The sequence below is a fragment of the Onychostoma macrolepis genome, chromosome 03, assembly GCF_012432095.1.
Source record: "Onychostoma macrolepis isolate SWU-2019 chromosome 03, ASM1243209v1, whole genome shotgun sequence".
Taxonomy (NCBI): domain Eukaryota; kingdom Metazoa; phylum Chordata; class Actinopteri; order Cypriniformes; family Cyprinidae; genus Onychostoma; species Onychostoma macrolepis.
Window position 1 is genome coordinate 25,146,286 of NC_081157.1, and position 27,695 is coordinate 25,173,980.

Below are 27,695 nucleotides of genomic sequence, written 5' to 3' on the forward strand. Positions count from 1 at the left end.
TTTGTGCATCTGTAGAGGCAACGGTGACCACTCTTCCGAGATCAGAGAAGTTTGGCCAATCAGAAGAGCTAGTTTGGGCGCCTATCAGCAGGGAGGGGGGAAAAAAAACAACTTTCGCAAGCTGTGAGCATCTTCCGGAGCAGAGAGCGCCAATCAATAAAGGTATGTTTTTTTTCTTTCTTTTGCTGAAATCACTCACCGTTATACTGTACAGTATATTTGTTTATAGTTTAAATATTAAATGAGTTTAGCTCCAACCCTGATAAAACTCACCTACCTGTAGCCTTCTAGTAGTCCTAATTAAGTTAGCAGGTAAAGGTGTGTTTGATTAGGGTTAAAGCTAAACACTGCAGGACAGTGGACCTCCAGTACCACATTTGCCCATCCCTGCTTCAACTCACAAAGGCTTCATAAAAGGTAAACCCGTTAATTAAATAGATTATTATGAGAGTGTCATATACAAGACGATTAAATATATTTGTTAATATATTTAAATTATAAACAAATGTACTGTACATTATAACAGTGAGTGAATTCAAAAATAGAAAGAAAATGTACCTTTATTGGTATTTGCTGCAAGCGTTTTTATTATTTTATTCCCCCCTTCTCGTTCGGGTGCCAACGGATAGGCATCTAAACTACACTGTAAAGAGATTGCTGTAACTTTTACAGTAGCTAGATGTATTACTGTATTCTCGTTTAAATTATTATTACTGTACTGTCAATATTAGTACTGTTGTTTATTTTCATTTTATCTGTATAAAACAATCTAATTCCAGTACAACACTGTATACCATATTATTTTACAACCCCAACCCCATAAAGATCACAATAACTCATTAGCATTTGTCTTTGTAATATTCTTTTTAATTGTTGAACAGCTGAAAAAGGGTATCACCACAGTCCCCTGGGGACTTTGTATCTGCAGCATGGCAAAACAGACTTCACAGAAATAAAATACAGTAAACATTAGTTTGTGTTGTTGTGTTAAATTTCAGTACTTTTGTCAAAGTTGACAAGCTCTCTGATGAGAAACACCATGAGGGGATTTAGGCTGATGCTTTGTCTTTGCACCCTCTTTCCAGCATTCCATCTGATCTGTGACTCTGAATGGTATGCCACCAGGGTTGATTCTTGGAATGAACCTGCAAGCACAAGAAAAAAATATATATACAGTGGGGCAAAAAAGTATTTAGTCAGCCACCAATTGTGCAAGTTCTCCCACTTAAAAAGATGAGAGAGGCCTGTAATTCTTTAAAAATCCTACAATGTGATTTTCTGGATTTTTTTTTTCTCATTTTGTCTCTCATAGTTGAGGTATACCTATGATGAAAATTACAGGCCTCTCTCATCTTTTTAAGTGGGAGAACTTGCACAATTGGTGGCTGACTAAATACTTTTTTGCCCCACTGTATTTCAAACAAGTGTTAACAGAATTTGCCCTAACTGCCAGACTTTGTGCTGTATGCAATTTGAGATTAATAAAAACTCTCTGAACGCACCTACAGGAAGGTGCATAATTAGTTGATAATCCATCACAAATCATTAAACTTATAATACTTAAGTATTATATATATGGCCACGACTTATAATACTAATATTAGTCTGTTTATTTCTTATTCCGAGGTCACCGTAACCACCAGATCCAGTCCGTATCCAGATCAGATGGTCACTGCAGTCTCCCGGATCTAATATGGTCACGAGTTAATGGGGAAGTTGTGGCCTAATGGTTAGAGAGTCGGACTCCTAAGGGTTGCAAGTTCGAGTCTCAGGTCTGGCAGGAATTGTAGGTGGGGGGAGTGAAACTCTCTCTCCACCCTCAATACCACGACTGAGGCACCCAACCCCCAACTGCTCCCCAGGTGCCGCAGCATAAATGGCTGCCCACTGCTCTGGGCGTGCGTTCACGGTGTGCGTGTTCACTGCTGTGTGTGTGCACTTTGGAGTATGGGTAACCATACTTGGCCACGTGTCACGTCACTTTCACTTTCTTTACATTCCTTATAATGCATTCCTGTAGATCAAAGTCAAGTCAAGTCACCATTATTTTATATAGCGCTTTTTAAAATGCAGATTGTGTCAAAGCAGCTTTACAGTATTAAACAGGGAAATAGTGTGTCGAGATAGTGTGTTGTTCTCCTCTGGCCAGACAAACCAGCAGGTTGTTCCATGCTGCAGCAGAGTCTGTCCCGATTGCCGTCTAGGAGACAAAGTCTTCACTGGGGATCTGTCTCTGGGGCTCATCTAGGTGTTCTGATCTCTGCTGACGTTCAGGGTGGTAGAGGTCATCTCTAGGTGCTGATCCACCATCTTATCTGGATACAGACTGATCCGGGAGACTGCAGTGACCATCTGATCTGGATACAGACTGGATCTGGTGGCTACGGTGACCTCGGAATTAGAAAGAAACAGACTAATATTAGTGTAGATGCCATTCTTTCGATGTAACAAGTACATCGGGTGTTATGGGAAGTGTTCCTGGTTCCGGTTGACCTAATTAATGCAGCCTAACAATCCTTTAACGGATTTGAATTATAGGAATGTGTTAGTGTATTATGTGTACGCCAGGTTAAAGAGATGGGTTTTTAATCTAGATTTAAACTGACAGAGTGTGTCTGCCTCCCGAACAGTGTTAGGTAGATTGTTCCAGAGTTTGGGTGCTAAATAGGAATAGGATCTGCCGCCAGCAGTCGATTTTGATATTCTAGGTATTATCAAACGGCCAGAGTTTTGAGAATGTAGCGGACGTGAAGGATTATAATGCAATAAGAGCTCACTCAAGTACTGAGGAGCTAAACCATTCAGGGCTTTATAAGTAATTAAGAAGATTTTGAAATGTATACAATGTTCAATAGGGAGCCAGTGCAGTGTTGACAGAACCGGGCTAATATGGTCATACTTCCTGGTTCTAGTAAGGACTCTAGCTGCTGCATTTTGGACCAGCTGGAGTTTGTTTATTAAGCGTGCAGAATATAGCATTACAATAAAGCATTATAATAATATAACCTTGAGGTCATAAACGCATGAATTAACATTTCTGCATTTGACATTGTGAGCTTAGTGCTATATTGCTGAAATAATGGGGTTGATTCCCAGGGAATGGATAACGATTAAAAAAAAAAAAAAAAACCTTTTAACTAGTTTACTTCGGCTAACTTACCAGTTGATATTATCCCTGTTACAATGGCAATCACAAAAAAAAGCCTCCAACTGGAATGCAGATGACATGATCCAGACCACAAACTAGAAAATAATAATAATAATAAAAATTTTTAAAAAACAGTAATTGAAAATACTACTCAATGTTCAACTGTTTCACTGTTTTTAGTGTTATTGTAGTTTATGGTCAGAAAAAAACTACCATACAATAACAGAACTTACAGGTTATAATAAAATAAACAACATTCATAACATTTGTTAGCCAAACTTCCTATGTATTGCTAGTCCGTTCCTATACAACCCGTTATGTGGGTTAGTGGAGAGCAGCAGCCAGTGGCTAATTCGGCTAATATAGTAGTTGATGGCAGCTTACTCACCTATTGTTACCACCTCTACGACGCAATCACAAGACTCCAATACACCTCCGTTGCAGGAGGCATTACCAATAGATTAAAACCTGAAAATAAAATACAAAAGATGTACATAACAGCGGTGTGTCTTAACTCATTTTTCTTTACTATTTTCACGTTAGCTCGCTGTTATGTAGCGTCTGACATAACCTGCGATAAAAAAAGGCAGTGTATAATTATTATGCTTCCCTGATTAATTCACTTCGGATAACTGACATTATAACTTAACTTACCAGCTAATGTAATCACCGTAACGATGGCTCTAAAATACACCCTCGATGTTGCAGACGATAAGATCCACAAACTTGAACCTAAAAAACTGAAGAACTATAAAGAATAACAAAAACCGGATACAGTATAGCTCTTCTGATTGGCCGAAATTCTCTGATCTCTGAAGAGTGGTCACCGTTGCCTCTACAGATGCACAAATCACTTTTGCTCCATTTGTCACACAGATATATGGTGCAAAAGAGAGAATGTGTAAAACTTGTCATTTGCAGGTGAAAAACTGTGTTTAAGACTCGTAACAGCAGATTCAAGCCGTTGTCATTATGCACTTGTGTTTGTGCTAGAAAAAGCATCCAAGAAAAAAAATATATACATGTAAGAAAACATTCTACAAGTGTGCAAATATCATTGCAAGTATTCACATACTGATTTGCGGATGTACAACATTCGTCCGCAACATTTTTGATGCAGGTGTGTGAATGTGTTTTGCACCATATTCACTGCAGCAATAGTAGCAAAACATGTGAGCGTACAAATTTCTTGATTTGTGATTCGTAGAATAGGATTTGAGTATCTGCAATGAAGGATTCGAGAAGGTGTAACAGTTGTGTTGTGTTTGTAGGAGAGAGAAAAAAAGCTACAAGTTTGCAACTTTTGTCTGTGGCTTTAAATTTACTGATACACATGTGTGGCTATTCTCTACAACTACAAATTCCACTGTCACGGACGCTCAGTTGCTTTGCACCAAAGAAACCTTCATATGGTTGCCTTAAACTTTTGTTTTCTCAACTTTTTATTTGTTACAGTGTTTCAGCCCATGACTGGTTTCATCTTCATCTTTTTGTAATAAGCTGAATCAATTGAGAATAATTTGTGACAGCTTGAGAAACTGTAGATGTAAACTTCCTGTTTACATATTAGTTTTAACATTGAGCTTAGACTAAAGAGGTCAGATAGTTTCTGATAGCTTTGTTGGCCGGTGACCCCCTTGAAGTACTTGACCGGCATACAGTCTTCTGAGTGATCATGGTGTGCTGAGTTCTGGGCACACATCACCTGAGCTGTAAAGGTCTTGTTGATAATTACACTGGAAATTCAGGAAAAGGATGTGCTGACATGCTGCCAATACTGCTTGGCACCAAAAATGTGCCACAAGTCACTCACTAGTGATTATCCAGAGCTGTGACCAGTATTGTCAAGTAGAGAAATAAGTGGCCTGGTCTAAAAAAACAAGCCCAAAATAAGCAACCCCTTTTTGGGGGAAGTGGGGCATATGCATATTACACAGTCTGCATAAGGTACCCCTATGTACCCCTTTAACTCTTTCCCTGCCAGCAATTTTTTAGCTGCAAGGGGAAAAAAAGTTGCCAGCCACCACAAGCATTTGTTATTTTTTTATGGACCCCAGAATATTTTGTTGTATGAATATTTGAATATGTAATATGTCAAAAGAAAGAACAGAGCCTCTGCTTTTAAACAAAACAAACAAAAAAATCTGTTCTGTTTTAGCTTCATGTATTGTTTTTTTTGTTTTTTTATCAACACTTGAATATAGGTCAGTTTTAAAAAAAGCAACATTTTGAATAAAAAGCTGAGAATATCATGGTTTTGTCAAAGATCTGCATTGTAATTTTATTCTGTAACATTATGTAGTTTTGATTTATATGCTGTCTGTTGTTTGATGATCACATTATTTTACATAATCATCTTCTTACATAAGCAATTGCTTGTTTCTGCTGTGTTTTGATCTGGAGGTTCAGTACTTTTTCTGAAAATGTGTAATGGTACCTGCTACCGTATAACAGTGCAAACACAGAAAGACGGAAAAGTCTGTCAGTGATGGGGAAAGAATTAAAAAGGTATTATGTGCTTTTTGTCAAAAATTGAAACTTGTATTAATTGTGGTCACTGCTGTCATTGGAAGCTTTAGGCAATCAGACTCCGATGGATTTGATATGTAAACTGAATGAGCTGAAATTCGCTTGTTTCTGTTTCTCAAACAATTAATTTTAGCAGCAATCGAGTCATAGTTAAACTTAAAAGACTTAACGATGCAGGTGCATGATAGAGCACATCAGAAACGAGCGCAATTCTATTTACTGAAATATGTATTTTAATATACTATATTTGTTGTCAGATTTCCAATTTACCCTGAGTTTTATTCCTTTTAAAAACATTAAATGTAATGAGATTACAATAATGTACATTTACAGTAAAAAAATAAATGACAGAAACATGTTAATTATGTTCAGAAGGCTTCTTGGCTGTCTATCATAAGAACTGCAGAGGAGATACAGAACAGCATCACAAATTTATGATCACTTTTACATTATATGACAAAACAATTTTCACGTTGTTGAGTAGTGGTATCATCAAAACGGTTACGGTTTTAGCTTGTCCTTTGAGATGCTGTATGGAGACTGCCTGCTGTGGAAACTAAAGAGAAGTGATTATCATTACAGCTCCCCATGCTGTCTCTGCTGTCAGGAGCCATCGCAGCTAGCGTACCTCTCATAGTGCAGAAGGATAACCCACATTCCCTCTGCTAATCGCTATGAATCAGATTTGTTACTGCAACGTGAGAGGCATATAGTGTTTTGTGCATTAAGATAGGCTATATGTGAGGGGAAAATACTTTAAATTGTTTTATTTTGTGGTATTAATAATAATAAAAAAATAGAGAGAGCCTTTATAGACAACTTCTCAAGGCACTTTACAGGGTAAAAACAAAATGCACAACAAATAGGAAAGAAAATTTGTAACACTTTAAAATAAGGTTTCATTTGGTAACATTAGTTTAGTGCATTAGTTGACTTAAGCAACAACAAAATACTTAAAGCATTTGTTAATCTTAATGTCTGTTTATTTCAACATTTACTAATACATTAGTGTTAATATTAATGAATCTGAGCTAAAATTAACTGAACTGTTGTATTTTTATTATCTAACATTAACAAAGATTAATAAATACGGTAACAGATATATTGCTTATTGTATGTTACTGCATTAACCATTAACATTAATTTATTGTAAGCTAAAATGTAACCAAATACATTTGGTAATTTAAAATACATTTGAAATTATATTTTTTAATTTACTAAAATATTACAACCCCATAATGCGCCGTCACTTGGCCAGCTCCATTATGAGCACACACTAGGGCTGCTCGATTATGACAAAAATCATAATCACGATTATTTTGGTCAATATTGTAATCACGATTATTGAACACGATTATCAGTGGGCCATATAACCAAAACTTTTGAATGCAAGTCTAAAGTATTCCGTTAACATCCTACTACAGAAATTGAATAATCTAATGTAAAATAAAACAGCATAGTATTCATTGTAAGAATTAAACTTCCTTTGTTTCTTATTAAAGCTACAAAAGCCCTTCTGTCAAGAGCATTGAGTGATTTTGTCTTTGTCTTTTGTTGTTTGATTAATATTAAGCACACAGTCAGCAGCAGGAATATAGCCCGCTGTCACTTTAAGAGCCGCACGGATCCAATTTACTGTTACAAACGTATTTTCATTCTCGACTGTTTACGTTCATTTATTACATAACCCACGAGGGTTTACGTGAATAATCACTAAGCGCTGCATTTTGACACAATTTTGCATATATTTTACCATTTAGGCGCACACCTTGAGCTAAAAGATGACTTTACATGTCCGTGTTCTGTTCTGTCTCTGAGTGCATCACAGAAATCCTCCTTAGGAACGGCGCAAGCTCTCTTTCGCACTTTTAAAAACATAAATATAGCTAATCAACATTAATAAATCAAGCACGTCCCATTTTGCAAAAGTCACGTTACGACTTTACTGAGTTGCGCGTGAAATTGCGAAATAGCTAAAGCGCACCGCTGGAATGGGGCGCAATAATCGTTTCATCTCGATTATTGTATTTTCATGATCGTTGGAGGCCGAAATCGAAACTGAATTTTGATTAATTGCACAACCCTAGCACACACGTTTAAAAAAATTACTTTTCTAATCAATATTTTGCCTTGTTTTCCAGTAAAAAATCTAAACATCCTTAAAGCAGCATACACTTACTTGAAGTATAATTGTAATAAAATACTGAGACTTGTTTTCAGATTCAGATTTTATTTATTTATTTTACTGCAAAGCAGAGAAATAGTGATACATTTTATTTTATTTTCTGCATCGTGTAGGCTATTTCACTTTGATGAACTAAAGTTTTCCACTTTCTCAAACAAGCTGCGGTTGCAGACTCTCTTAACTAGACATATATAGATGTGTTGTGAGAAGATGTGTGGTGGCCATGACTGTTACATCATGGATAGATGCCTTGTTTTCCATACCCTAATGGATTCTGTCTTTCTGAGCTCTGACACACTTAAGCCTATAGAGATTAGTAAGACCTCTAAAACATCATCCACTGAGAGAGTCGATGCATTACAGGCTAAAATGGCATGCCAAGGTCTTTATTCACCTTCACATAGCAGCACATACTTATTTACGCAAGTAAAAAATGAGCATTCATTTGGGATGTTGAGTGTGGTGTGTTGGACCAAGATGTTTTATTCCTCTCGTCAACTGCCTCATCCGAACAATTGCTCACAAAACCATTCCTGCACTAAATTTAATGCAACAATTTACGTAAGAACGGTTTTATGAAGTATGCTGTCTGATGAAATGGCAGGACAGTAAAGTCTTTTGCAAAAACAACTGATAACACAATCTGGTTGGACCAAACCCATTAAGTTGTCATATATCAGAACCATTTGGCTGTTTCCTTTTGGGTAGTTTCCTTTCGGAATTATTCCATTGATGAAAATGTCACATTTGTTGGAGAATGTGGCTTGTAAATTTGAGATGTATGACTCAATCATGTAAAGGAGACTCATAAGTCTCTGGCAGATCACTACTGCCCTCTCTTGCCATTAAAGACAAAATTCCTCCCATGATCCCTGTCCAACTCTGTTACCATTATAGTGAAATAAACACTGTGGCAAAGCCTTGATAAAGAATTGATATGAAATAAGAAACTCCAGCTTGCAATATCAAGCAGCATAAGCTGTTTTGTACAGCTAAAACCAACTATGAATGACACTGGAAGCCTCGCTTATTCAAGTTACAAATGGCCGCACCTTATCTTACTTTAAAAATAAGGTGGATAGAAATTGTTACAATGCAGTCCTTTTGGCTTTTTTTTTTTTTTTTCTTTCAATTGGAGCTTCATGGACCTTTTTCTTACTGAACTGGAAGTGAATCTCTTTTCTAAATGCATGTTTTACAGTATATGTTATTTAATGTAAACAATTCATCTGTGCATATGTTTGTTTATAAAAAAAATTGACCTTGGAATGTTTAATCAAAATGAAAATGTCATACTTCTCTCTGGTGAAATATTCAGGATTTCTCCAATCATTTAATCCACATAAACCTTCACCTGAATTTATACTGTATGTATTTTGAGTGTAACTACATCTCAAAATGCAATCAACAACTGACGCATATTTTTTTCTTTGTCAAATTTTTCTTTGTCGAATTCTGTTACGTGAAGTCTGTTGCTACTTCAGTTTAATTGTGACTTTAATTCGATTAGAAAAGAATGGAGACAGATCTGAATGTGACTGAGTACGTTTACATGAACAACAATATTCCAATTTTAACATGATTGTGAATTTTGAACCTAAAACAATACTCTGATTAAGAATCTACCATGTAAACAGAGATTTTTGATTACCTTAATCCGGCTAAAATCATACTCAAAGTAAACACAAATCGAATTAAGACGTGGAGTAATTCTATTTTAGTCGTATTATCGAAGTGCAGTATAGACACTAATTGTAGGCTATATGGCATTATAACGAAGACGAACTATATGTTTATACGTGAAATTCTGGAGGGGACGTCGGATGGCATTGCGAGGGGACATAATGACGTGTACCATTAATTGATCTATGTACTATAACATGTAAAATGGGAACATGAAAGGAATATTCTAAAAGCAACTCATGTAAACACCTTAATCATAATCTTGTTTTATTCAGAATAAGGTAAATAATTAGATTACTGATGTCCATGTAAACGTAGTTATTGTCTGAACTGCAGTGGCCTAGCATATATAAAATCGTTTTAATTAATTTATTACTAAGATACCTTTTATTAGTGTGTACAAAATGTACAAAGGTGTATTTTTGGAGGGTACTGCCTTAGTACAATATAACAGTGACTGTCAATAGGGAAAAGAGGTACTTTAACACTCTACTGTAAAAACATGAGGGTGAGTAATTAATGCCAGGATCCTCCTTTTGGGTTAACTATTCTGATTAATATTGGTTTATTTCTATTTATTTGTTCCATCCATCCGTCGGGTCCCAATTCCGGTCCTGTTGCCCTATACCTCAGACTTCTCAAATGTGTTATTGAAGATTAATCTGTGTGTAATGCTGTGCCAGATGTTCCGAACTAACAAGTTTTGTCAGATGAGGTGAATATGCTTGGGGAATAGGGAGAAGAGCACTGTGTAGGGACCATTTTAATCAGAACGCAGCTCAGTTCATGGCGCTCTCTTAACGAGCTAATGATCTGAATCAGCGGTAGGACCGGAATTGGGAACCACTGTTTAATGGTACAATTTGCTTAAATAACATGAAGAAATGTATATTGCTCTGTCATGGAAGACACAATCTTCCATTGGTTGGTTAAACAGATAGTCCCACCTCAAACTCATACCATTGGTTTACAGAGTGTTGCTGTGTTAAACTGGCATTCAAACAAAGTGTTTCATAGTTTTTTTACATTTTGGGGAAATCAGCATATGGATTGCTTATAGTTATCTGCGCGTTAAGCTTGGATAGGAGAAGGTATTTTAACATCCAAAAGGTGACACACAACTTGAAAATAAAGTTCTCGTTCCCAAGAAAAAATCCCCAAGAAATTAACTGAAATTTGAAACATGAAAATAAAATGAGTACGGATCTGCTACCTTGCCTCTGTTCCACTGCAATAATTAAGTGATAAGTACATAATAATACACTGAGTACTTTCAAATTAGCAGTCATAAACCACAAAGAATTCTATATTGCCTTACCATGTTCAGATATACAGCATTTCTTTCATGAGATTTTGAAAAGCCTTAATAAACAATAAATAAATCCAAGTTTATTCCAACTCGCCTGTATTTCATGTAAAACAGTCCATCAAAAGAAATGCATTGCTGCATTAATCCATCGGATTATAGCCACATAACACACAGCAGACATGCAAGTGCACATACTGGTAGCAGAGTCTTGCACCTGTGCTCTCTGTTTGTAATGAAAGGGGGTTAGAGACTGACATGAGGGCCTCTGGGCCGGTGGTACAAAACCAGGACCAGTCCCAAGATGCAAATCAGCCCCCAGACCGAGTTTTAGAGCATGTAAATCAGAGTCAGGGGAGAGGTGTTGTGTGACGGGCTGAATCTCAGCCGAAGGAGGTCTCATGCCTCACCTAACCCATTTATTCTTTCTGACTGACTTTATGCAACCTATTCATTGTCCTAGTTTTAAAAAGACACACTTAAAGTCAATTCTGAGAATTGTTTGTAAACACATTATAAATGTTAGAAATGCATTGCTGAAACATGTTACAAAGACTGTGAACTATGTAGTACTTAATTGTGAAGTTATACCGTTAAACAGTTTTTCACCATTTTCGTGATCAGGATATTTTGGGCGGGGCTAAATCATGACTCGAAGATGCAATCGAGCCACCGAGCACGGCCCCTCCCCCAACACTATAAGAGGTGTGTTCGACTTGAAGCAGCACTGACTGCACAGACCTGTCGGTGTGTGAAATCAAAGTACAGTGAGAGCTATTATAGAGAGCAGAGGCTCCCGATGCTTTCGAATCGTTTTCGCGGTACTTTGATGTCAAACACTGATCGCATTAGCATCAGTGGTTCATCCGCTCAATCGTGAGTCATTACCGTATAGCCTACAGTTTGCTAGCTAGCTATCCCTTCGTCACGTTAATACCTGGTTGCAATAGTTTACAAAACAACTGAGCTCGTCTCCTTATTTAAATTAAGCTGCTGCTAGAGGAAGACAGTTGAGAGAGACAGTAGCTTTACCATGAGTGGGCGTGGTTCCAGCACCGTCAGTGGACACGCCCCCAGCGTTTGAGAGCAGAGAATACGGCTTATTTTTTCAAGATTTTGATACCTTATTTTATTTACTTGTCAGGGTTTTTTTAGCATTCAAATTTGGCTGGGTGGTTAATAACATTTTTCTATGGTGTGACAAACTCAAAACAAACATTTAATATTGACTTTACACGGACTTTAAGCATAGTCTATATAATGATTAATGCAATGATAGATGTACGGTACTTATACTGTCAAAATCATTGCAGATATCTTCACTTTGATTGTATATGTTAAAATGAAACATTGTCAATTTTAGAATGATGAAAAGTGATGAATTTACTTGGAAGCAGATGTAATTTTTATGATTCAAGAACAAGACAATAAAAGCAAAACTCTAAATTTAAACAAGGATAACATTTCAATTACTTTGCTCTTTAAATTGCCTCGTCTTATTAAAAACGAAAAAAATAAGCCATTTAAGCTATTTAGACTGATCATAGTTCTATATTAATGTTAATGTCATTGTTATGAGCTTTTATCAGGAAAAAAAAAAACACCCACCAAAACAGCTTTGATCCTGTGAGGACAGAAGAATCTAGAAAACAGAGTCTAATTCACCATCAGGGACCGAGTCCAGAAAGCATCTCAAAAAAGATCCTCCCTCCTACCAACAATTGTAATTCCTCCTGGCCTCACGGTGTTTATAAAGGCGACTCCACAATCTGACCCGCATCTGTGCGGCTAAAAACGTCTATCCGGTAAGAAGCATGCTTTTCCTTGTCTTTTCGCTCTTTTTAATCATGATTATGTTGTAAATATTCATAGTCCTAGATACTGTTGAATGTTTTTTCGTAATGTCATTTTGTAGGTGCCAATAACTTTTCACATGAAAAAGACAGGATGATCTTGCCGACATGTTGGTTTTAGAATATCTTTAAATATTAGAGACAAACTTTTATTTGTTTTTGGAGCATGCAAATTTTTATTGTACATTTGTTGTTTTGGGTACTTTCCGGATCAGGTTTTTAACAGTTTAAGCTTTAAAGTTTTCATATGTTAGCTGTGTGCCTTTCACTAAAAACTGTTAACAAAGAATACAGTTTTGTAAATTGTACTAGTTTATATTTTTTTTAAAAATACAACTTCTTACTGTAAAAGTAAGAAAATTGTGGGACAGTGGACAGTTAAAACTAAAACCTATTAAAAAATAAATTGGCAACTGGCACCAATTCTTTGGTGCAAAACAGACCTTTTCTATAAGTGAACAAACTTTATCAAATCAAGTGGCCCTTATTATACAGAGCTGAAGGAGAAATTGATTAATAGTGTTGATTCTAGGAAGCCTCCTAATCTTCCTAAGCACATGTGCTCCCACTGGAGAGAGTTTAGCCTAAAGGCAGAGAGACAGAGTAGGTCAGGGACATGCTCTGGGTCACAAGGGCCCTTCTGAGTCCCAGGTGGACCAGAGGTACAGAGAAAAGCATGACAAGAACACATGAAGCTCACTGTCCCTTCAGATTTAATGGGGTGGTGCTTCCCATAAGCTCTGCTATAAAGGAGACAGATGAACCACAGGAGTTCACGTTATGTTAGGCACGTCTTATAGTAGCTACAGTAACTGTAAAGGAAATATTGAATGCTGATTCACACCTGTGAGCATACATTCTATAGGGAGAGACTGTAAACACGTTTTTTGCGCTATATGTGTAAATTAATGTTAATGTAAATGTTAATAACAGTGCTGTTGTTACAGGAGTGTAACACTAATAGAATACATTACATTTTTAATTATTGTTGTTGTTGTTATTATTATTCAATCCTCATCACCCCTGCCTTTCCATCATTTTAAGCAATTTATTTCAAATAGCTAAACATAGGCAACAACAACAAAATAAATAAATAAATTGGAAAAAAAATACAGAACAATAAAAACTAAATATATAAACTCTAAAGACTTTCTCACTTCATATTTGTTTCTGTATGGTGGTAGTCGTCTATGATAGTTTCAATATTGTAACTCATTCTAGTTAAACTGATGATCACGCTACCACATTTATGGTTTCTCCCCAAATTTGTCATTAAATGTGATTTGCTGTGCACTATATTAAAGTAGTTCAGGCTACAGAAACCAGGGGGAAAAATCCATATATATATCTTCTTCTTTTTTTCTTTTTTTTTTGCGAGTAGTGTTGCTACAAATGCAACTGCATCATAGTGAAGTCTGTCCATATATATGTATATGCTGAGGAAACAGGGCGGGTCATATGTCTTGTATGGACCCTGATGGAAGTCCCTGTCGACAGGTGTTTCTGCACAGACGTGTTCCTGTGTGCTCGTGTTTGTGCAGTGACTGCACTCCTGTGGGGATATGCAGGAAAACATCCTCAGGGGAGATCCTCCTGTCTGTTTGTGATAGCTGATGTATTGTTAGATCACAAAATGTGACATGTTCCAGAATCGGTGCTCTGGTTTGTCTCATGGACAGAATGAGAAAACTATTGGTGACATCATTGAATATAAAATATGATGAGAACAGTTCTATTGAAATCTCTAATTTCATATTGTAGACTTTGATAGGTCACATCATTTATTACATGGCACATGCTGTAAAATGGTCCTGCAGCACTATCAGCATTCCTATGAAATAGTGTTAATTTTGTTAACGAAAACGGACAAAAAAAAATTGTCGACTTAGATGAGATGAAGACAAGACGACACTGACATTATTACACACTAACTGTAACTATATTAACATGCGCTGAAGTGTGTCTTAAAAAAAATATATATATTTCTATATTTTCTTCAACCAAAAAAAAGTTTTCATGCTTGGGATTGCAAGATGTCAGGAGTTTAAATTCCCTCTATCAGATGGGCACATTTTCTGCTGTACAAAAAGCGCTGATGATCTGAAAAACATGTGAGTTGGAGTATAGCAATTATCTCCCTTGAGATATTCTGCTCAGATGAAAGTTTAATACAGCCAGTCAGTGTTGCTTCACACATTTGAGCTGTTTGTTGTGACTAAATCTGCAAAGAAACCTTCTCAATTATTCTTATGTAATTTCTCAAATGACGACAAGCATGATCAGCAATGAATTATAATTTTAAGCAAAATAATTGTGATTATCAGTTTAACTATTATGCAGCAAGACTAAATTGTGACCGTTTTAATTGACTAAAACTAGACCATAATTCCCAGACTTTGTCACAAAAAAAAAAGCTTGACTAGACTAAACATAACACTAAATATGATCAAAACTAAAAAGGACATTTGGCACAGGACTAAGGCTAAAAAAAAAAAAAAAAAAAACAGCTAATAAAATTAACACTACTCTAAAAGACCTCACCTCCCCAGCTTCACATGTCTAGATCTGCTACAGGATTTATGTATGCCTGTTCATGCAGCTGCATATCTCATATGCTTACAGCAGCTTGTCTGTGCATCTACTGGCAGTAGCAAGCCTCTGTACTTGCTTTTCAGCAGCAGTGTACGTAACAGATTTAGTTAGCCAAAACCAAGTACATTAACGTTGTCAAATCCATTCATATGCTAAAACTATTTTGAGAGCTGTCATGACTCATGACTAAAATATTTATACTATTTAGTGACGAGGTTTAAAAAAAAATTCTAAATAAATGTCACAAACAATTTTTGTTTTGGCCATAGATTTCAAACTGAATTGAGAAATAGTAAAATATTTATCTTGCCATCCAGCAAAGACAGCAGTCTTCTCTAGTGTGACATGCTCACTGAAGGCTGATTATTTTCCTTTGCTGTTGCAAATAAAACTTCTCCTTTTGATTAAATGCTTTTTCAGGCAAAACATTAAAGCATGAATTGTTTGGGTTTTTGCAGTTTACTGTAGGCAGTATCAGCACAAAATAACTATCAGTCTGATATTATCTTTTAAAAATGAATTTGTGAGCTTGGCAGTAGAGGTCTGCACCCGACCAGATTTCTTGCGACATGGGATTAAATTCCCGAATAAAACGCGGTAGCAGTCGGTAACTCTGGTGTAATTTGAATGGATGCGGGCGGTCTAACAATATCCCGTTCCCGACGTCCTTTCAGAACAGCATATGCTTTATTCTCATTGACCACCGGTACAGCCTGCACTCAGAACTGTTATGACCAGTGCTTTCATGCGTTTCATTTGCGGGGTCTGTGCGCGCAGCATGCACACAACGGTCCTCAGAGCAGGCTGTTGCCTACCGGTGGTGAATATACGGCCCTCAGACGGTGTGGAATATAATCTCGCCGGACTAAAAAAACAGTCCCGTGCAGACCTCTACTTGGCAGATTAGTATGTTTAATTAACACAATTTCCACTGTTTATTCTAGAATCTAATTTCAGCTCCTCAGACATCATGGAGGGCCAACTGCGCCACGACACAAGATTTAGCTACATCCTCAGAAGCAGCCTGCCCTCCTCTAACCTGACAATAAGTTCAGTCAATGCCACACACGTCTTCAGTGTGTTTGATGGGTGTGAAGATATGGTGGCTGGTGTCGTTTTTGACCTAGCTATACAATGTTTCAATGTGATCATAGGAATACCTGCCAACATCCTGGTCCTCGCAAACCTAATAAAGACCCGACATGAACCTTCAACTTCCGACATCTTCCTGGGCTGCCTGGCTTTCATGGATGCCTACTTTGGATTCATGACAATCATAGCATTCCTCAATTTCTACCATTGGAGAAGTGCTATGGGTTGGAGAGCTATGAAGTTCTCCTATGGTGTGAAGGACACCAGTGGGCCGCTTTTCCTCTCCTGCGTCTGTCTGGATCGTTTTATAGCCGTTCTCTTCCCCATCGCATTCGGACAGTTGAAGGACATCAAATACAGGATCGGCCTGACCATCGTGGTTCTGCTGCTCACTTTTGCTTATGCTTCGGCCAAAACTGTTGGTGGCCTCCCAAACTTTGAGAAGGTTTTCACTGGTGAGGTCTTGTTTGCTTTCACCTGGATGGTGGTGTGTAACGTGGCCATCCTCTGGGCCCTGAAACGCTCACGAGGTTCTGGTAAAGATGAGATGAATCCTATGAAAAGAAAGGCTTTTAAGATGGTGCTGTCTATCTTGATCATAATCATAAGCAACTATCTCCCTCCAGTGGCTCTGTTCCCCTTTGAAGACCACTATCCCCATAAGGTTTTCACTTGCTATGTGCAACCAGTATGTTTTGCCTTCGTAAACATAAGCAGCACTATCCAGCCTTTAACTTACTTGTCCCGTTTGGAGAAAGTACCATTCTTGCCAGAATCTTGTGTGAAGAAGTTAAGCTGCAAGGAAAAAGAGAAGCCCTCAAATAAATGATGACTTACTCCATGACGAACATACTGACACTGATCATTAAATGTGAAGTTGTAGTTACATTTCCGTAGTTCTTCAGTTTTTAAAAGTAATTATGTAAATAAGCAGACAACTAAATTTATAATAAATTTTATGTTTATAATAATTATTTAGCGAGATGTTTTCACACTCAGTTCTACATATGCTATTAATTATAATATATAAATTGTTTAAAATGTTCAAGCATAAATATCTTTTGTAAATCCTGAGACATAAATAAAGCATGCAAGGATTCATTTAAAGAGTTGTGGCGCCATCATGTGTTACAAACAAGAACATAAGGAAAAAGAGAAGTTGTTTGTGATAAATAGATATAGATCTGTTTAAATCTTTTCTTTAAACATTTATTTTTATCATTAATTAAACTTTTATCCTGTTAATTTAACTCTGACACATGACACATCCACTGGCTATCTTCTCTGTGTCTGTTGTGTCACATTAAGAGTAATCAGGTCTAAACTGCTGGTGATTAACAGACAAGGTTTCTTCACCCAGCTGGAGAAGACAACGGCAGTCAGTGAGAAAAGAGATTGCCATTGCTGTCTGAGGTTCAAAAAACAGAAAATTATTGAGCAATGATATAGTACAAGATCACCAATCTCAAATTTTGTAAGTATGTTTTTGAATTAAACCTACATGCTGATTTAAAATTATTTTTTTAATTCTTAGTTTTGTGTCTTGCCACTTAAATCTTTAGACGTCTCTGGTTCAGTCAAATCACTACCACCCCACTGATCAAGATGTTTGTGCTGGATGATGAGCAAACTGGTCTTCCAGAGAAAAGTGGTCTCTACTAGTCTACCAGAGGAAAGGAAAGCTACTGAATGAAAATAATCAAGGTTTAATGCCTGGCATTGATCACAGGTTTGTGATCTATATGATGTGTGATGTGTGTGATTGCTTTCTACATTAGGAAAGTGATTGCCCTTTTTGTCTTTCCTCGGTTTCCTCCACAGATTGCCCTTCTCAGAGAGCATGCATTCTCAGACCATCTCAGTGAAGACTAGTGATGGCAAACTCTCCATTAGAAACTCATGAAGAAGAACATAGTAAGTGGTCTCGAGTGTTTTTTTTTGTTTTTTTTTTAAATCATTTGTCGTCTTAAGCAGAAGTATCCACTGGATAGAGCCCATTTCAGAAATAGTTTTGCAGTGTGCAATTTCAGAGCAATTTTCTACTGAAAACAGTTCTAATATAGAGCGATCAGATTCAACACTTACGGCTCAGGTGATTGGGTTAAACATATTTCTGGAACTGAGTGCCCATTAGGCCAGTCTCAAGTGTCATGATCAATAACACCTTTAGTAATGTCCTAGCTATGCCCTGCAACCAGCAAGAACACATTAGCAACAATTTAGTACCATGAAACAGCCGTCTCAGAGACATTATGGTGTATTGTTGTCTTGTCAGGGTAGGGCAAGTGCACACATAATTTGAAGAAATTAAATTAGATTTAAAGGATTAACATATTATGCTGGAACAAAATGTCATAGATTGGTTTTTTAAAAAAAAATCTGTTTGCTCTATAGCTATATGTTGCTTTGATATTGCTTCAGTGCCAAAGAACTTGTTGTAGAAGCATATGTAAACCAGCTGCTAAATATGGGCCGAGTTGTTTAGTTGTGATTCATCTTTTGACCACCATATGCCACCGTGTGGAAAAACATTTCCACATTTGCGTTGAACGCCTCATTGCGACTGTTATGCAGTGTTGGATGTAATTATACTTTTTCTTTTTGCAAGAAACATACCACAAAGTATCACATCTAATGATAGTATTGTAACCAGTATTTTAGGGCCTCAGGAGTGAGGAATGAACTTACTTTCCTCTGCTGCTTTTAAAGTCACAGTTCGGAACTGTGACAAGTGGAAAGTTTAAGACTATGTTCTTGTGGTACTGTCAGCCAGTGTATGAAGGGGAGACTTGCATTTAAAGGGGACATAAAACACACAGTATCTGCCAATCTCATGTTAATCTTGAGTACCAATAGAATAGAATAGAATAGTATTGTATTGTATCCTTCTCATCTCCAAAGAGTCCTTAGTTTTATCAGATTTATAAAAGACAGATACAGCTTTGCGCTTTTTTTTTTTTTTTTTGTCATAGAATTTTTATTGTTGCAAATTGCATTTTTACATTTTATACCACCCCACCCACCATAATACGATTTTACCCAGCCCTAACAAAGCAATCCCCAATTAGTACACTGACAACTGAAAAGTGAGGGGGAAAAAAATATATATATACATTTTAAAAAAATACATCAATATACATATACACACATAACATAATTAAGATAACATAATAATGATAAAATAAGGGGTATACATATATATCTCCACTCAATCCACGTTCAAGATTTGTAAATCATTAAAGAATGTGATAAATTGTTGCCATTTTTCAAAAAAAAGATTCCCCCCTACCTCTAATATTGTACTTAATTTTTTCAAGTTTTAAAAAAAAGACCAAATCTTTGAGCCAAACTGAAATAGAGGGGGGTTGAGGGGAGGTCCAAGACAACAGTATTCTGCGCCTAGCAAGAAGAGATGCAAAAGCTATGACGTCAGCCTGTCTCCGGCTTAAAGGCTGACACCGAGAAGGAACACCAAAGATTGCAATCAAAGGGCAAACAATTAACTCGACCCCTAGGACATCAGAAAGTATTTTAAAGAAAGAATTCCAAAAGTTTTGCAACTTGGAACAAAATGCAAACATATGACTAAGGTTACATGGTGAAAGTTTACATTTATCACACAAATCTGAAACATTGGGATATATTTTAGAAAGTTTTGCCTTCGAAAGATGAGCTCTGTGAATCATTTTAAATTGTATAAAGCTAAGTCTAGCACATGAGGTGGTGGTACGTAAATTGTCTAATACTCTACTCCAGTAATCATCCTCAAACTCGAGGTCAGGTTCTTCTTCCCAAGCCCTGATTATTTTAATGTTGTGAGAATTATCATTTGACAAGATAATTGCATATATCTTAGAAATAATCCCACCCATATGAAGATTCAATTTAAATGCCTCCTCCCATGGAGACTTTGTAGGCAGGGCGGGAAACCCAGAGAACAGAGAGGAGGCACAGTGCCTAATTTGAAAGTACCGAAATAGGTGAGAGGAAGGTAAATTAAATGATGACGATAATTCAGAAAAACTTGCAAACACATTATTAATGAAAAGATCTTCAAAGCATTTAAGACCTTTCTTTTCCCAGAGAAAGAATACGGAATCTAAGAAGGGAGGAAGAAAGAGATGATTTTTATGTATTGGAGCCATGGTTGATGCCGAGGAAACTTTGAAATGTCGTCGAAATTGAAAGAATATTTTAAGAGAAGAGCATACTATTGGATTATCCGTATAATGTGAAGGTGACATAGGGAGAGAAGAGAACACCATAGCAGGGAGAGATGATGAAATACAAGACTTAGCTTCTAAGTTGCACCAGGGTAAAGAGGAGTCCTGTACCCAGAACACCAACTTCTGAATATATGCTGCCCAATAATAATACATAAAATTGGGCAGGGAAAGCCCTCCACTTAGTCGATTTTTTTTTAAGCATAATTTTAGAAACTCTAGGAGTTTTACCTGCCCATATAAAAGAGGAGATTAATTTATCTATATTCTTGAAGAAAGATTTGGGTAGAAACAAAGGAATAGCTTGAAAGAGGTAAAGAAATTTGGGGAGAATATTCATTTTTACAGCGTTTATCCTACCTAGTGGAGATCATGGAAGAGCCGCCCATCTTAAAAAAGCTGACTTCATATATGAAACTAACGGTGCAAAATTTGCTTCTTTTAAGGCAGAATAAGAAAGGGTAACATTAACACCAAGATACTTGAATTTAGAACTCTCCAAGTGGAAAGGTAAGTCATTCTGTTTTAATTTTTGGCCAGACTGATTTATGGGTAAACATTCACTCTTCTGCAGGTTTAGTTTATACCCAGAAAATTTCCCAAAATCATCTAATAGATGTATAATCTCAGGAATAGATGCAATTGGATCGGTAACGTAGAGTAATAAGTCGTCAGCGTATATGGCTAATTTGTGTTCGATTCCTTTGCGGATTATACCTTGAAATATAGGAAGTGTTCTAAGCATTATTGAAAGAGGCTCAATGGCTATGGCAAAAAGTAATGGAGACAGGGGGCATCACTGGCGTGTACCCCGTGATAAGGTAAAATACTCAGAGTTAACACTATTAGTAGAAACTGAAGCTTGTGGGTCAGCATATAGTAAACGTATCCATGAAATCAATCCCTCACCAAAACCGAATTCCTCCAGAACTCTAAACAGATAAACCCACTCTATCCTATCAAATGCCTTTTCGGCATCTAACGAAATGATCACCTCAGAGGAAACACTATTTTGTCTTGAATATAAAATATTAAAAAGAGTACGAATGTTAGAGAATGAATACCGTCCTTTAATGAATCCAGTTTGTTCCTCTGAGATAATACTATGAAGTACCGTCTCTAAACGAGAGGCCAAAATCTTGGCTAAAATCTTAACATCAACATTGAGGAGGCTAATAGGTCTGTATGAGTTACATAATGTTGGGTCCTTCCCATCTTTAGGCAATAGAGTTATAGATGCTTGTCTCAGTGTTAGGGGCAACATACCTAGATCTAAAGATTCCTCAAATACAGACAAAAGAAGAGGGACCAGTTTGACATGAATTTTCTTATAAAATTCGGAAGGCAACCCATCTGGGCCAGGGGATTTCTTAGATTGCAATGAATTAATTGACTTAGTGATCTCCTCTAAGGTGATGGGTCCATCAAGATCAGGCACTAAAAGAGGATCAATCCTAGGGAAGTTAATACGCCCAAGAAATTGGTTCATTTCTTCTGAATGGCCAGAAGCTTCAGTTTTATACAGAAAAGAGAAAAAGTTTTTAAAAGTTGAATTAATCTCCACAGGATCTGAGGTTAATGCTCCATCAGGCTGCGCAATTTGAGTAACAAATCGCGAGGCAATTTGGTTGCGAAGCTGATGGGCCAGGAGGCGACCGACCTTATCCCCATACTCGTAGTAATTACCACGCGCACGTAACAAAAGTCTCTCTGCCTCACCTGTGGTTAACAGATTGAATTCTGCCTGCAAATTAAGCCTTTGTTTATGTAGCTCAGGAGTCGGTCTATGAGCATATTGGTCATCTAAAGCCTGAATATTGTCAGATAACTTTTTAATCCTATTTCTCTGTTCTTTATTAACATAAGCGGAGTAAGAAATTATCTGTCCTCTTAAAAAGGCCTTCAAAGTTTCCCACAGTAAGGAGTAAGAAATTGAATCAGTCTGATTAGTAAGGAGAAAGTCATCTATTGAATTAGAAATATATTCACAGAATGTTAAATCAGATAGAAGTAAAGAATTTAACCGCCAGGGTGGTCGAAAAGTGTGAAATGGAAATAATAGAATGTCAAGACTTAAAGGGGCATGGTCTGAAATAACAATGGGCAGATATTCAGAGTTTACAACCTTTATTTCCTCACAGTGGGATTAAAGTGTCTCCATGGGTCAATATAACCATTCTGAACCATAAACTCAGAAAAAATCTTTGATATGGCAGAGGGAGCTTTCATAACAGTGCTTGATTTATCCAAATCAGGATCAATAACACAGTTTAAATCTCCCCCAAATATCAAAAGATGTGTGTTCAAAGCTGGGATCTTTGACAACAAATCCTGAGCAAAGTAAGCATTATCATAGTTTGTGGCATATACATTTAATAAAACTACTGGTGTTTGTGAAATTTTCCCTTTCACAATTACATATCGACCATTCTTATCAGAAATAACATTGTCAATAGAAAAGTGCACAGTCTTATTAATCAAAATGGCAACTCCTCTAGACCTGGAATCAAAGTTCGAATGAAAAATGTGTGATGTCCAGTCGAGTTTGGAGCCTGCATTGATCCTTAAGACACAGATGAGTTTCCTGGAGGAATACAACGTCAGGTTTTTGTAGTTTTAAATGTCAAAACTTTGGATATTTTAATGGGACCGTTCAGTCCTTTCACATTCCAACTCAAGAATCTAACTGAGCTTCTGGTGTTGTCCATTAGGTTAGGTTAATATATAAGAGAGGTGGCCACAAGCAGATAAAAAAAAAATAATAATAATAAATTATATATATATATATATATATATATATGTATATATGTGTGAAAGAAAAATGAATTGGGAATAAAACCACCATCCCTCCTCCCACCCCACCCTACCCCACCCTGAACATCACTCAATTTATTCTCTCCATTCCCAAACAATGGAGGCAGAACACCAAACTCAGCACAACTCTATTGCTGCCTCGGAAAAACAAACTGCACCCACTGTTCCCTTAATGCTGGTTTCTTTGGGAAGCTGAACAAGGTTATCTTTCCCTCACAACAAAAACACACTTTGGTGACACTGTTGATTTCGTGGTCTAAAAAAAAAATGACAAGAAGTAAATCCAGTAGTTGGATTGATGTTTCAAAGGGCATTTAGTAAAGTTTTAGTTTGGTAAACACATTTCCAATATGGCCCTAACACACAAATTTAAACAGCATCAACCCAATGAAACGTTTTGCATAATTTGCAAAACTTAAATGGTTTTATGATTTTTAGGGAATAGCATGTTTTCTTGATAATCAATAGTTCACTTAAATTTGTGCATTACATTTTTTTACAGTTCAACCAGCCTCTTTATTCACCGTTGTCTATCTGGGCATGTTAAGACATCCAAAAGTGTGTCAAGTTAGGTTACATGCATTTGCAAATTAAGGGGCAAATCTAGGTCTTTCACTCACTCATTTATTTATTTATTTTTAAACAATGTGGGATAATGTTGTCTTATCTGTGACTTCATATGTCAATTATGATTTGCATTTTCTTGAAGATTTGCTGTGTACAGGTCTACTGTAAATTGATCCACATGCCCAAGGCTGAAATTTCTTTTTTTTTTTTTTTTTTTTTCTGTATCTCTGCTCACCTCTTCACCTTTGCTTTTGATTCATCTCTTTTTTACTTTTCTAGACATGATTCTCTTCTAGCTTTGTATCAGTAGAGACTTTGCATTGCCAACACATGCAGTTCAGCTTTTCATAAGAGATCTGCAATTCAAGCAGTGGCTAAGTCTGGGCTTTCCTCTGTTTTCAGTATACACTTATTGTAGATGCATGTAGTAGTCACTATTTAATAGTCTCTGTCCCATTCCCTAATGCACTGGTGTCCAAACTTTTAACTAGAGAGGGCCACCTTCCTGCAGAGTTTTTGACAATGTCAGAAGTTACACTGGCAATCTGGCAAAACTCGCCCCAGAATGTATATTAGGGCCTATGGCAGGCATCCTCAAATCTGGCCCACTCCTGCAGAGTTTAGCTCTAACCCTAATCAAACACACCTGAGCATGCTAATCAGAGTCTTCAAGATCATTAGAAAATCACAGGTAGGTGAGTTTGGAGCTATCAGGGTTGGAGCTAAACTCTGCAGCAGATTGGCCCTCCAGGGAAAGATTTGAGGAACCCTGGCCTATGGCCACCTGGCTATTCCTGGCAATAGCCCTACTTTTAAATCGACACCTGCCTTGGTGTTTCTTGTTGTCTCCAATAAATTACATAGCATACCTGGTTAAAGAAGTCACTATTTGTAACTGATACAATGTGTGCACTACCTGCTAAACAGGTCACAGACATAAAGAAGCACATCAAAACCCCTACATGTGTGATGGATTTCAAAACGGTATGTGTATCTTTTGATTAACACATTCTTTCTCAATAATACTTTTGATACCTCTTTTATCAATTAAAGAGGTTCCTGTTCAGGAAGAGAATATAGATCTCTTTCCCAAATTCTCCCTGTGCCAGCACTGCACCTAGACTTACCACATCTGAGCCATCAACACTGACAAGAAAACTCTCATTGAAGGCCTCTATGAGGCAACAGTTCTTTCTGCTTGTGAAAGGCTCGCATTCACTAGTTCTATAAATCTTGGAGGAGCCTGTTGTTTTTTTCATCAAATTCATGGGCTGCCAATGTTGCAAAATGGTGAGTGAACCACCTGCCAAAAAAAAAAAAACACTCTGATGTAATGTTTTGTAAGGTGCAATGTCCAAAGCATGCAAATCAAAAAAGGAAAGAACTCAACACTTAATAAATACAAATTTTTCATAACAAACCCTGTGGGTACTGTTTTAAATTGTGCGAGTCCTGATGAGGACTTAAGTCAAAATGTTAACCGCATGGTTTGTTATTAAAATTTTAGTAGCATTTAAAAAGCATTTAGTAACCATGCAACTTCATTCCTTTTTTTTTTTTTTTTTTTTTAACAAATCTCCTGTACCTGCTGATTTGTCCAAGAAATGATCATACTTTCCATTTTATATGTGGCAAAATATTTATTGGCTTCTAATTTTTCCATGTCTGGTCTATTTTTTCCATGACCAACAATGTAACCTCCCTACCATTGGCATGATACATGCTGGGATAGGCTCCTTTCTGTGACCCTACAGGGGATAAAGCAGAATGGATGGATGGATTATTGGATAGATAAATGTAGTATACCAAGTTTGGGTCCATGAGCATTTCTTCTGGTTGATGGTCAGTTATGCCATTTGGAGTCTTTAAATAACATCTTTAATGTGATACAGAAGCTCCTCCCATGCAGGACCCACTGTAGATCACCACATAGGCAGTTGTGGCCTAATGATTAGAGAGTCTGAGTTGTACCTTTAAGCTTGCAGGTTCAATTGACCTATCGGTAAGCCCCTCCCCTCGAGCGCAGACTAGCCAATGGCAGTCGAGTATCAGTTGCACGGGGAGCGGAACTCGGACATCTTTAGGTTTCAGCACCATAGAGTAACATTGGAAGATCCGAAGCTCGCATCGTTTTTATAGGGTTTATGCTTCAAAAATGGAAAAATGATGTGCCTGCGGTACTCGTAACACTGATTCCAGGTATCCTGAGAGGATGGGCAATATAATTTATTTTATTACATTTCCCGAATCCAAACAAAACAGAGCAAAATGTCCCTAAGTATTCACCCCAATACAAATGAAGACAGAAACATTCATTTTCTGGTTGTCATACACTCATTAAGTTACAATTTTCATCTGCTCAAGCAGACCGTTAATGTTATCTTGTGCTTCAGCAAGGTATCTCTGGCTAAAACTAGCTAACGTTAAAGTTAGTGAGTCCATGCTAATGTACAAACCTAAATAGCGGACTGTTCTCGCGTCTTGTACAGTGTAGGTCAAAAACACATAAACGAAGGTCTACATTTCAGTGCCTCTCCATATTAAACTGGTTAAATGTACATTGATTTAATCGTACCCTGCGATACATGAACAGTGTTGATCCTGCATGTTGTCATCCGCGATCGTGATGACCGACCGTATATGAGACTTCTCCCGCTTGCATTGTGATCTGTAAACCCTCCTTCATTTTATAAATCCCTCCATGGAATATTTAATTCCCGTTTGGTGGCCTTCTGTGTCCCAAATTTAGCAAAAACATTGTAGGACAAGGTTTTCACACTGTAGCTGTCATTGTAAGACAGTGAGCAACTCCGTTTGTTTGTCCGAGGCAGCAACAGTAACTAAGGGGTGTGGGGCTTACCGATAGGTCAATTCTCAATACCGACAGGAAATGTTGGTTGGGGGAATGAATGAACAGCATTCTCTTCCACCCTCAATACCCACAACAGAGTTGCCCTTGAGCAAGGCACCGAACCCCAAATTGCTCCCCAGGCGCTGCAGCAAAAATGGCTGCTCCGTGTGTGTGTGAGTGTGTGTTCACTACTGCTCCTAATGTGTGTGCACTAACTTGAATGGGTTAAATGCAGAGTATACTAGGCCTTCATGTCACTTAACATTGGTCTTATAAAAGTAGTGCCCCATGGACATAAAATGGCATGACGGTATTCTGGTTACAGTATCTATGGAAAAGCTGTATAACAGGATCATTCATTCCTGCTCTTGAAGATCTGACCTTCCTGCAGAGTTTATGACCTTAATCAAACACACTTGACCTAGGTAATCCAGGTTTGGAGTTATAAATATTATATGCAATTGTGTTAGAGTAGCAATGGAACTCAAATCTGTAGGGAAGTAGATCTCTAGGTTTTGATACCCCATGTGCATGAACAATTGGGACTTGCCTATATCCTTTACAAGTATTTAAATGACACTAGTTAATGCATTATTTTATAAATAAAATAAATGTTATTTCACAGCCTTGATAAATAATCATAAAACCAAGTTATCCAAGTTGTCTGTATTTTGTGAAACACTACATCAAGAGATCATCAATCCATGAATTAATAAATGCATAGTAACTCACAGCAGACATACAAGTGAACATAGTCCTGCACCTGTGCTCTCTGTTTGCAATGAAAGGGGGTTAGAGACTGACATGAGGGCCTCTGGGCCGGTGGTACAAAACCAGGACCAGTCCCAAGAT

General features: G+C 37.2%; 2 protein-coding genes across 7 annotated transcripts in view; both read left to right on the plus strand.

Annotated features, from left to right (window-relative positions):
• LOC131537953 (G-protein coupled receptor 183-like) overlaps nt 1–17,648 on the plus strand; it is a 41,076-nt gene extending 23,428 nt beyond the window's left edge. For 2 of the 5 annotated variants that reach the window (XM_058771686.1, XM_058771687.1), the window contains exons 2-3: nt 12,431–12,656; nt 16,241–17,648. In XM_058771686.1, the coding sequence (XP_058627669.1) occupies nt 16,267–17,217 (951 nt within the window). In that variant the 5' untranslated portion in view covers nt 12,431–12,656; nt 16,241–16,266 and the 3' untranslated portion in view covers nt 17,218–17,648. The remainder of the gene's footprint in view (nt 1–12,430; nt 12,657–16,240) is intronic. The other 3 variants (XM_058771688.1, XM_058771684.1, XM_058771685.1) reach the window with 3 other exon arrangements.
• Nucleotides 1–27,695, plus strand: part of LOC131537954 (G-protein coupled receptor 183-A-like) — a 56,000-nt gene that overhangs the window by 23,024 nt on the left and 5,281 nt on the right. The window contains exons 2-4 of one of the 2 annotated variants that reach the window (XM_058771690.1): nt 17,749–17,862; nt 17,951–18,117; nt 18,210–18,302. The exons of the other annotated variant lie outside the window; for it this stretch is intronic. The gene's annotated coding sequence lies outside the window, so the exon portion shown is untranslated. The remainder of the gene's footprint in view (nt 1–17,748; nt 17,863–17,950; nt 18,118–18,209; nt 18,303–27,695) is intronic. 2 annotated transcript variants of the gene reach the window in all.